The following is a 12408-nucleotide window of genomic DNA, read 5'->3' on the forward strand; positions in this document are numbered from 1 at the left end:
CCTGATGAACTTTGTCTATTTCCTGTAGGCACGGGGCCTTGGATTGTAATATTTGGTCAAAATCAATTATAATATTGATGAGGAAAACATACCAAGGGTGCTAAAAGAAACCATAGTTGAAAGAAAACATTTAATTAGATTTTATAAATGTTACAGAATTTTTCTCACAGGCTTCTCCAACCATCATTGTCAGGGAAGACCAGGGGCGATGGAGCAGAGTGAGTCTGAAGGGGTTCCCAGTGATTACACTTGCTTCTGCATGTGGCAGTGATTCCAAGGAACCCCCTTCTCCCTTCAGAGTCTGAAACTGGGCGTTTCAGAATTGAACTTGGGACCTTGTGCTTGCCAGGCAGGCACAGAGCCACTGAGCTACATCCCCGGCCCTCATACTGGCTTGAAACAAAGGTACACCAAATGGCTTTCCCAAGGAAAAGGAGTCTGAGGAAAAATGTTCAGCTGTGAAGGAGAAACCCCGAGGAGAATGCCTGGCCTTACATTCAGAGACCTGTGGGGTGTGTTTGTTAGGGGTGTATTGTTACCTGAGAATTTCTACCTTTGATGTCATCGGAGCTCTGCCCTGCTGCCTCGGCCTGGAGCCAGGGACCAGGAGTGCGGCCTGAAACAAGAATGATCTCACCATCCATTGGCTCAGGGTCAGCTGTGCACACTTCATGGAGAAACAGTTGCTAAAACAGAGCTTAAAACATCAGCCAGAGAGGCAAGAGCAACATGAGCCCATCAACCTGAAACCTTCTGGCTCTGGCCCTAGACCATGTGTTTCCACCCTGTCTTCTACGTCACAGACCATGGATACACAGGAGTCAAGTCCAGTATGCTGTGAGGAGAGCACACTAAGGCCCATCATCTAAATACACAGTACAGCTTCCTGATAACACACAGCATGGCCTCTGGGGACACTCATCTGCCTGCTACTGCACCATGTCAAGTATGTGCCACGGTTGGGTAGAACAAGGAAATGCATTTGCTGAATTGAATAAGGCTTGTAGTCCATGAAGATCCAAATAACTCTCAAACATATTTTGAGCTTCAATGTTACACATGTTACATAGGAATTCACACTCATAATAAAGCATTCAAGAAATAATATAGAAGATAATGGAAAAGCCCCAAGATGTCTCTTGCTTGGTTCTCCCTCTAATCCCAATTTCCTGTCCCAGAGTCACCGTGGTGAAAAGCCTGGGGCTAATCCCCCTAGTTTTTTCTTTTTGGTATTTACTTATACATATCTGTATACGTGCTGATATATGGTTTGGTTGGTGTGCCCAAGTTTTAAAGCCATGACCCTAGGCATTCTAGACCTCTCCCCTCAATCAGGTGTTCTGAATGGTGCATCTCAGTGTTTCCTCCTCTGCTGCATTTGGTAGGAGATGTTCTTGTCCTGCTCTGTCAGGGAATTCTGTCAGGGACCATGTCCCAAAGCCCTCAGAACAATCCAGGTTGGTATGCTACTTAAAAGCAACATGAAATGAAGAAACATTCATCACAGATTTATCCAGTGAAAAACTGATAATAACCTGTGTTCAGCAAAAGGTTTTACGTCGGGGGTTCAGTATCATGTGACACGGGTACTAAGCAGCTGTTTGAATGTTTATAAAGGCTTGTTTTAGGAAGATGAAGCTATATAAATAGAACAGTCTCAATTATTTTTAAAATTCATCAAAAACATAAATAATAAACTATAATGCTTCCTCTTGGGTGACAGAACTACCATTTTAAAAAACTCCCTTAAATATTTGTGCATTTTTGTACAATGATCATATATAAGCCAGTGTAAAACTCCTATTAAGGTAAGATAGTTTTTAAAATGAACTATCTTAAGACAGGTCTCGGCAGCTTATAAAACAATCCAAAAAAAGCTCTGAACTTTCATTAAAACATATTTTTTTCTTTGGGGTGATCTTTTTCTTTTGAGAATTGAACCCAGGGCTTTCACACCAAGCTACAGTCCCAGGCTTTTTAAATTTTGTGTTTTAAGACAGGGTTTCACTAAGTTGCCCTGGCCTGGCTCAAACTTTCAATCCTTCTGCCTCATCAGCTTTCCAGAGTGCTGGGACCTCAGGTGTTTATCACCATGCCCAGATGAACTTTTAAAAATCAATGAGTACACTTGTTCTACGATAAAAATATTTTGGAGCAAACAACAGAATGTGTTAGATTTTCAGTCAGCTTGAATAAAAAGTAAAAAGGCACTGACAGGCCCTGACCTCATTCCATGCCAGAGGATAACCTTGAAAATCGCTGTTCTTAGATTTAAGAAACTCCTGTCTGATAAACAAAAAACTTCTAGGTCTGAGTTTTGTAATCCAGGCTTTATTTACATCTTGGACTAGGTAATTCCTCATTGTGGGGCTTCCCTATATGTTGTAGGCTACATAACAACATCCACGGTCTGTACTCACTAGGTGCCAGTAGCAGCCCTGCCCATGCCCAGGCCTACTGTAGTAACAGAACATAACTCTAGATACTGCCAACTGGCCTCTGGGATGCAACATCCCCCGATGTGAGAACCACTGGGCAATGAAGAACACTGGACAATATAATGTTTTAATGAAAGTTCTGGGCTTTTAGGGATTGTTTTCAGTTGGAGACAGGGGCAGGCCATTTGTTACCTGCCTGGGGTTTCTTCAGCTGTATATGCAGGAGTTGGGCTGAATAACTCAAAGGACCTTCTCATCATGCCTAAGTGAGGAAATGATAGTTTTCACTGGATCTAACTAAACCTTGACATTGCATATCTGGCCTTCCCCCTCTTTCTTCCTGTCACTGTTACTGTCCTGACCATCACTCCCTCCCTGACATGGTGGCCCTGGAGAGGGCTCAGGCCTCCTCATCCTTGGCAGGTCACCCTGGGCCTCACGTCCTTCTCTGCCTGTGCTTGGATGGGGTGAGCTAATCATCTCCCCCAATAACTGGCAATTTAAAAATTAGTTTTAATAGTTGTTGAGAGCAATATATATTATAAAAAACTTTTGGACAAAATCATATTGAAAAAAATGAAAGTCATCTAGGATTCTACCACTGAGTGATAACCGTTTTTGATATTTTGATGTATTTCTAGTCTCTTTTCTCTATTTGATGAAATTCTTCTTTTTCTACATAGACATACTCATTTTTTACATAGTTTAGATTTTATTTTATGTTCTTCTTATATACTGTTTTGATATTCTTTTTTGATTTAACATAGTAGTGCTAACATTTTCCCATGTCACTGAATAGTCAGCAATGTTTGCATGGTATTCTACCGTGTGGCTTTGCCTTAATTTATTTAACCCCGTTGATAATTTGTCCCATTTCTAAATTTATTTTTCTGTATGTGATTTAGTACTATATGTATGAGTGAAAATTTTAATTATTAATTCAACAAATATTTGCTCAGTGGGAGCTGGCAACAGGACCTGAATAAAAACAGATGCAGAGAAAGCTCCCCCACCTCCATCCCATGCTCCTAGGGCAGAGAAGCTCAGCCGGTTCCAGCACCCGGAAGGAAGCTCCCCGGCTGCCGTCCCAAGCTCCTAGGGCACAGAAGGTGAGCTGCGTGGGTGTCAGAAGCACCCCCCCCCCGTGGAAATGAGAAGACACATAAACAAGCCTCAAAAACAGACTTCCAGATCACCTACAGCAACCCCAAAGGGAAATGAGATGGAACACTGATACTCAACCACCTGGACTCTCTGAACTGGCAACAAAAGAGGATCTGGGAAAAATGAAATCAGAAATAATTACTCAGATAACAGCAAAGATTTTGCTCATGGTGCAAGACATGATTAATAAATCTAGAGAGGACACATAAAAAAATAGAGGATCTGAGGAACATGATGGAATCTCAACATAGGAAACAAATGGAATCCATAAAACAGATACAAACAAATTTCCAAGAGATTAAAAACTCCATAGAAAGTCTGTGCAGCAGAATGAACCAATGTGAGGATAGAATTTCACATATAGAAAATAAGATTGCAATTAGTGAGGAGGAAAAGAAAAATTGCTTTAAAATTGTAAGGGAACATGAGAAATCAATCCAGCAGCTGCTAGATGATGCAAAGAAGAGTAATATAAGACTGACTGGAGTCAATAAAGAAACAGGAGAGAGTGCAGATGACATAAAAAAACTCTTCACAGAAGTGATGGCAGAAAACTTCCCAAGGAAGGGAAAAGAACTTGACATACAGGTAAGTGAGGCATATAGGACTCCAGCTAACCTTAATAAAAAAAAATCTACACATAGGCATATAATAGTTAGGATTCCAGAAATCCAACAGAAGAATAAAATTCTACAAGCAGTGAGAGAAAAGAAACAAATCACATACAAAGAAAAGCCCATCAGAATCACAGCAGACTTCTCAATGCAAACCCTCAAGGCAAGAAGAGCTTGGAGTGATGTATTTCAAGCCCTAAAGGAAAACAGCCTCCAACCCAGATTGATGTACCCTGCAAAACTATCTTTCAAAATTGATGGAGAAATAAGATGCTTTCATGATAAAGAGCACCTCAGGAACTTCATGAATACCAAACCGGCACTCCACAAAATTTTAGACAATACCCTAGGAAAAGACAATGAGGATCACAACCCCAGGAAACCCAGCAGAATGAATCCATTGGGAGTGACAAATTAGATGCAAAGGGTGAGAATCCAACAAAAAGAAAAAGTCATGACAAGGCTTTTAAAACTTTTGACTTCATCTCCCTAATGAGTGTATAATTCAATCTTATTATTGTATTGATTAGTATTTTTCTGATTCTAGAATTGCACACCATTCCTTGTGCTATACTGGCTATTTATCATCTTCTTATATCTACATTTTAATTGGGTTGTCTATTAATGAGCTCTAAGAATTCTTTATATATTCTGCTCATAGGTTATATGCATTGCAAATATGGTCTGTTTAAGCACTACTTTTCATTTTAATGATATCATTTAAAGTTCTAAATTTTGATGGAATCTCATCAATTTCTTTTTTCTTTTACACATCATGGTTTTTGTATTCTAGGTAGTTCTTGCCTACCCTGAATTCATAAATATTTTCCCTTATAATTTCTTCTTAAAGTTTTATACTTTTAGGCTTTCTTATTTAGGTTCATAGATTCCTTCAAGTTATTTTCATGTATGGAAAAAAAAGGTTGAGGTTAATTTTTTATATATGGATACCAGGTGTTCTAGTGCCATTTGCTGAAGACACTGTCTCTTCCTTGGCTCTTGAATCAAGTTTATATTCTATAAAATGCTAATGTTAAATAATCTTTCAAAACTCAGTGGACCATATATGTGTGGTTCTATTTCTAGATTCTCTGTTTTATTCCAATGATCTATATGTCTTTCCTTACACCAACACTGCATTGATTACTGTAGCTTTAAAAGAAGTCTTAAAATTGGGTGCTAAATGTCTTCCAACACTGTTTTTGTTTTTGTTTTTGGCTTTTCTGGGTCCTTTGTACCCCTACATAACTTTTAAATTTCAATATCCGGTTCTTCATTTATAGCTAGTATACACAGACCTGAATTTTTATATATACCTTGTGTTTTCTAATCCTGCTAAATTCAAGTACAAGTTCTAGGGGCTCCTAGAGATTTCTTAGTATTTTCTCTGTAGATGATCATTTCATCTACATATAAAGATTCTGCTTCTGCTGTGCCAATCCTATCCTAGTTGTGTCATTTTATTGCCAGACTATTTTGGTTTAGACCTATGTTTCAAAGTCTAATGGACAGATGAAGAGTAGGCATATCTGCCCTTGTTCCCCACTTTAGGGAGAAAGCATTGTATCATCTCCATTCACAGAAGGAGTTTTTGTTGGAAGTATGGAGTACATGTCTTTAATCCATTGAGAAGGTTCTGTTCTACTTCTATTCTCCCGATAGCTTTTACCATGAACAGCTGTAGAATTTAGTCCAATACTCTTTCTCCAACTAGTGACAGGATCATATGGCTTTCTCCTTTCCTCTGTTAAAATGATTACTTTTGGGGGTGGATCTTCCAATGCTGAACCAACACTGCCATCCCTATAATAAAACGACTTTCTACATACTGCCAGATCTGACTTCTAAGAGTTTGTTTTGTTAAACAAATTTCTATCTATGTTCATACTTTTTTCTTCTATTATCTTTATCCAGTTTTAGGATTAGCACAATGTTGAGTTCCTAAAATGAGGGGAGAAGTGTTCCTTCTTTTTTCTGCTTTAATTGTTTGATATAATTTATCAGTTAAAATGTTTATGAGCCTCCTGTTGTCATATAGGTAGGTTTTCAAGCTAGGAATATACTTTCTTTAATAGGTGCTATTCAAATTTTATATTTCCTCCAGAGTTAGTTTCATTAATTTGTCTTCTAAGTTACTTCTTAGAAGTTGTCAAATTTATTTCAAAAAAGATTTTTGTAATATGCTTTCTATATCCTTTTAAATTCTGTAAAATCTGTGGTAATGTCCCCTAGATCTTAATATTGTAATTTAAAAAATGTATAACTGATATTGTGTAACAGGAAGAAAAGGTCTAAAAGAGCAGGGGAATTGGGAGGGGTAGGGGAAGGGAAAAAAGGGAAAGGAAAAAAATATGAGAAGAGGAAAAAAATGGAAACAAGGTCTTTGCAAATAGGGAAGGGTGGAGGGGGTGAAGGGAGGGCAAGGGAACGGGAAAAAAAATAAGAACCAAAATACTCACATAATGGTACAAGATCCCAATGATGAATGTAACTGTATGGTATACCTAAAATATTCCAATGAAGTTAATGGGGAAAAAAATAAAAATAAAAACAGATGCAGACCCTGCATTGAGGCCTTATACTGTGTTGGGGAGACAAAGCATTATAGGTGGCAGGTAAACACTTGAGATATGTAAGCTTTGAAATATATACTCTCTAAATGCTTTGAAAACAATTATAAATCAGCATGAAGAAAATAAAACCTGTTGGGGCAGATAGAACTGCCATTTTAAATTGAGTGGTCAGGGAAGCCTCTCCGATAAGGTACTGGTTTTAACTGAATTGTGATCCTCCAAAATTCATATGCTGAAGCCTGAACCTCAGTGTGATGCTACATGGAGATGGAGACTTTGGGGAGGGGATCAGCATTAGATGAGTTCATGAGGGTGGGGCCCCCACGAAGGGATTGGTGACCATCACAGTGCGTGTCCTCTGTCTCTCTCCACCATGTGAGCATGCTGAAGAGCAAGAGGAACCCTCACTAGAAACTAAATCAGCCACCATCTTTATCTTGGACTTTCCATCCTCCAGAACTGTGAGCAGTTATGGTAGCCTGAGCTGTTGATCTGGGGTACCATCTGAGATACCATCTGATCAAATATCGAGAGGAAGTGCAGAGTGAGTCACATGGATGTCTGAGGAAAGTGTCTTATACAGAAGGAACATGCAAAGAACTCAGAGGCAGGAATGTACTTGGAATGTTCTAAAAATTGTAGGTGTTGCAGCAGGAGCAAAGCTAAGGTGGGAAGAGAATGGTGGAAAGGGAGTGGAACAGTTCACGTAGATCTTATGTGCTGTGACAAAAACTTCTAATTGATTTGGAGCAAGGTGGGAATTCACTGAAGGGTTCTGATCTTAGGGCAGCATGACTGGACTTGAGGTTCAGATGGATCATTTGGCTGTGGTATGAAGCAGGAAGCCTGTTAGTCAGTTCTCACAGCAATTAGGGGAAGAAATGGCCAGTGGCTTAGGCCAGGGTGGGAGTGGAAAACAAGGTGAGATAGATCAGATTCCGGGTGTGTTTCAAAGAAAGATGGCCCAGAGCTTCCTTGTGAGTTGAATGTAGGAGTAGAAGAGAAACAAGTCAGAGATGACTCTGAAGCTTTTGGTGTAACAGGGAGCAGCAGGAGCAAGGGCAGAGGGCTGCAGGAAAATCTAGATAGAGAAATGCTTTGGAAGGGAGGAGGGGTCTGGAATGTGGCTGATGCCTCTGACCATGGGATTTGGCAACATGGAAGTCCACTGGTGGCTGTGATCTGAGCTCTTGCCATGGTGTGTGGGCAGAAAGCCGGGGAGTACTCCGGTGGAGAGAGAATAGGAGGGGAGGATCTGGAGACAGAGTTGGCTCCAAGACAAGCAGAGAAGACTCAGGAGCAGAGTGGGTCAAGGGAAGTATTTTGTAGACATTACAGCACCTCTGTGGGTTCAGAGAAACAAAGAAGTGTCTAGGAAAGAGAAGCAGCAGTGGAGGAATGGGATGCCGGCAGACTCCTTATAAAGGAATGTATGTGGTCAACAGTAATAATCAGGAGTAGCCAAAAATGCCCCCTGGAACCAAGACTTCTGCCTAACTGCTTATCACAAGGCAGAAATACAAGGGGTGACTGACAAGTATGGTGCATGTGTAAATTAAACAATTTATTACAGTAAAGGATGCATTGCTATTGATCCCCTCAAAATATTCCCCCTTGTTTCGAACACACCTACCCCACTATTCAACTGCCACTTTCTGAAGCAATTCTTGAAGTCCTCTTTTGTGAGTGTGATAAAAAACAATATGATTAATGTTGCTACTAAGTGCCATCCAAAGAAAAGCAGGCTCGTAAAAACATCAGTGTCTTCTCATCCATATCTGACACCATGTGACTTCTGGTTCTTTCCCAAAATCAAAATGATCATGAAAGGTAAATGTTTTGAATTGATTCTTGATATTGAGATGGCCATGAATAGACACTCAAGAAATAGGACTTCCAAATGAAGTGTGTGATTCCATTTATTATGAGGTACTATTACTCAAAATCATAGAGACAGAAAAATAGAATAATGGCTGTCAAAGGCTGGGGCAAGGGAAACATGGAGTTATTATTTAATAGATATAGAGATAATAATAAAATAATTTAAATAGTTTCATGGCAATGTGAGTGCACTTAGCTTCACTGTACACTTAAAATGACTAAGATAGTAAATTTCCAGTATGTGTTTTGTACTGCAGTTAAAAATTTAAAAATAAATGTAAGTTGTGACATCAACATAGTCATGTTCAAAATCAGCCACTTTCCTACTGAACTGACTGTGAGGAAGATGTTTTTTCTGGGGATACCAACTAAAATGACATGTTTGGGTGTCTCTCTCCCCCCTCTTCCTACTATATAATGTGACTCTCAAGGGCACATTATATTTCATGAAGCAAAATCACTAGGACTAAGGAACTCATTAAGTATCTGCTGATAATGATGGTTTTGCTCTTTCTACTGTCATGTTAATAAACATCTGTGACCTATGTACTTTTTCCCAAAGATTCCCACTGATATGGCTTTTTGTCCTTTTTTTTTAATTGTAGTAAATACATGTAAAATTTACTAGTTGTGGCATTTAGTACATTCACAATGTTGTGTAAAACATTTTATCCCCCACAAAGAAATTCCATACCCTTTAGCAATCACTCCCCATTTTCCATCCCAGATTCCCTGGCAACCAGTAATTCAGCTTTCTGCCTGTGTGAATTTGCTAATTTTAGATATTTCATATAAATGGAATCATATGTGGCCTTCTGTATTTGGTTCCTCTTGCTTAGCTTCATGTTTCGAGTTCTGTCCGTGTTGTGGTGTGTCTCGGCACTTCACTCCTTTCTATTGTTGGATCACACCCCACTGGATGGCTATACCACATTTTGTTTATCTGTTCACCAATTGTTTCCACTGTTTGGCTACTGTGAATTATGCTCCCGTGAATGTTTGTATACAGGTTTTTATTTGAACACTAGTTTAAAACTCTTTTGGTTCTATGACAAGGAGAGGAGCTGATGGGTCAGCTATTGCTTGATCTCGAATGTCCCCCAAAGACTCACTTGTGCAAGGCTTGGTCCTCAGCCAGTAGTGCTATTGAGAGTCGGTGGAACCTTTAAGACTGAGGCCTCATTGGAGGTCTTAAGTCATTGGAAGTGTGCCCTCAAAAGGGACTGTGGGACCCTGGCCTCTTCCTTTCTCTCTTCCACTCCCCAGCCTCCATGCAGGGAGTAGCTCTGCTGTGCCACACACTTGCTACCATCATGTGCTGCCTTGCCACAAGCCCAAAAGCAACAGGGCCAATCAGTTACAGACTCAAACCTCTGAAGCTATGAGCTAAAATAAATCTTTCTTCTTTTTAAGTTGATTGTCTTGGGTATTTTGTTACAGTAATGGAAAGCTGACTAACAAGGGTCATATGGTTATTCTATGTTTAAATTATTGAGGAATCTAATGGACTTAAAATACTTTAAAAACTAGACAAAATTATCCTACTAATAAAAGAGCCAGTAATGGTGGAACAGAGAAAGTGAATATGGTTATGGGAAGAGCTAAGCATTAGGGTATCTGTGTGCTGTGCATGTGTGTGTGTGTGCGTGTGTGTGCGCATGCATGTGTGTGTGCACCCTGGAAGGAGAAAGAGAATGCAAGCATGCAGGAGGGGACAGACAGGAAGCCCCACTCCCACAGCATGAGAACACCCTCATGTGACAGAGCCAACATTGCCTCCCAGACCATAAAGAATCCTAACTTGGTCAATGGTGAGAGAATATGGCGAAACACAGTCAGACAGGCACAACCCAGAGATAACTCAGTAGTATCATTAACAAACTTCTACACTAATGCTCATGGGACGGCAGGAAGACGCTCAGTTAATTTTGTCTACAGATGCCACATCAACATAAAAGTCATCTTATGTTTGAAATTGAAATTGTGCTGTCTAGTCTGTAGGATGTCAGCTCATTTCATAGGTTTTTGTTTTTTGGTGTTTTATTGTTTCCTTTTGAGCACAGAAGATGACTTTTGGTGTGGGGATTGATGTGAACATTTCTCTGAAACAAGGAAGGAACAGAGGGCAGACTCCAACTGTGGCCTTTCTGGCAAGCTGTGTGGGGTGACAGGATAGAGCTTTCTTCTATTCTCAGGCACTGGTGGGCAGCCTGAGAAAGTTGGCTGTTGCTGAATACCTAAGCCATGTCACTCATTAAGAATTTGAATACCTAAGTACTCTGCTTTCTGATACCTGTGCATGTTATACAAGCTGAGATAAGAGGTACTATTTACTGACACTCTACAACCCCTGGTCACCTGTGTAGCCTTGCCCCAGCCACACACTTTATGCCCTGACATACCAGAGGACCAATGGTTCCTAAATGCACCACCACTGTCATCTCTCCTGGGTCCGTGCTGTCCTCAGCCTAGATGCCTTCCTATGCACGTACATGGAAATGTCACTTTTTTCTAGGACTTGGGTCCTCAACTTCCACCTCCACCCCTCTAGTCATCATGCAGACCCTGGGCATGCTAAACACTCTTTAGGACACTCTCATTCACCACAGCTCATTTCTCACGCACACACATCTCAGAAGTGTGCGTGGTGGGGACTTGGTGAAGGGGCCTTGTTTCTTACACTTGACGACCTCTCATGTTCTCAGGGTGCCTAGTGTACAATGGCCAGTTCATGTGCATTTGCTGAACTAAGCAGGAATGCAAGACAGACACAGCAGCTTTGCCCTCCCATTGCTGGATCTTCACTGGAACCTTCAGTGGATGTGTTATCCCCTCACCCTGTCCACCTTTATACTAATCCTCTCCCTTTCTCTCTCTCCAGATCAGAAAAGTGGGAGGTACACACGGTTAACAGAAGAGTACACAGGCCCCTTTCTCCAGCATGCAGTCCCATAGCCAGTAGGGACATCTGCACCCTGGCTGGTACTGAGAAAGCCTCTGTCCTGAGCAGAGAAGGCTGGAGTTTGTCTGCTCTGCAAGAAGCTGAGTCCATCAGAAGGGACTTCACCAAGGTCCCTCTAAAAGGACAGGGTCACCAAACCTAGTTCCTGACTCCTGGTCAGGTGCTGGCCCTGGACACTGATACTTTTCCAGCTGGGTGAACAGATTGTGTACTACGGGTCTTGTTTATGTGGTGCAACAGGAACATATCCACTCTCAGCCCATGTTGTTGACTCTGCCCCTTCCTCCTTACTACCTCCTGTCCAATCCGGCCCAGCACTGTACAAGCATTGACTCCTGTTCCCTAGGGGGCAGCATCACTGACTGGGCAATATGTCAACCCTATGTCCTTTGCCTTTCCTCCCTTCAATTTTGGATCTGAGGGGCAGGTGGGCTGCGAGTCTCAATCCTGGCTGTATACTGGGATGACCTGGCAGCGTTCAAAACTATTGACATCTGGGTGCCACCCTGGATCTTCTGATCAGATCCAGCCTGCACGTCAAGGTTTTTAAAAGCTCCTAGATCAGTCTAATGTGTAGTCAAGGTTGAGAATCACTGGCCTGAGGACATTTTCCATTTCATGGTTTGTGGAAATTCTAAACTGGAGAATTTCAGTTTCTTCCTTAGCTATTAATGCAGAGCATTATCCCATTTCACTGGGATGTTTTGAGGTGTTTAGTTCCCTATCAAAGGCTCCAGGAAGGGGAAAGGTACATAGTTAATATAGGCAACCAAATC

The 12408-nt window shown here is 40.9% G+C and overlaps 2 protein-coding genes across 8 annotated transcripts in view; one reads left to right on the top strand and one right to left on the bottom strand.

Moving 5' to 3' along the window:
* The window catches only part of Scrn1 (secernin 1), a 137396-nt gene that overhangs the window by 72606 nt on the left and 52382 nt on the right, over positions 1-12408 (top strand). The window lies entirely within an intron of this gene.
* The window catches only part of Wipf3 (WAS/WASL interacting protein family member 3), a 127732-nt gene that overhangs the window by 31594 nt on the left and 83730 nt on the right, over positions 1-12408 (bottom strand). For 3 of the 7 annotated variants that reach the window (XM_021254078.2, XM_021254079.2, XM_021254080.2), the window contains exon 8: positions 540-616. The exons of 2 other annotated variants lie outside the window; for them this stretch is intronic. In XM_021254078.2, coding sequence (XP_021109737.2) covers positions 540-616 — 77 coding nt within the window. Of the gene's footprint in view, positions 1-113; positions 308-539; positions 617-12408 lie in introns of those variants that run through there. 2 more of the 7 variants (XM_021254076.2, XM_021254077.2) reach the window with 1 other exon arrangement.

The sequence above is a fragment of the Heterocephalus glaber genome, unplaced genomic scaffold (assembly GCF_053883595.1).
Source record: "Heterocephalus glaber isolate CG9 unplaced genomic scaffold, H.glaber_assembly_v1.0 deba00000676, whole genome shotgun sequence".
NCBI classification, from domain to species: Eukaryota; Metazoa; Chordata; class Mammalia; order Rodentia; family Bathyergidae; genus Heterocephalus; species Heterocephalus glaber.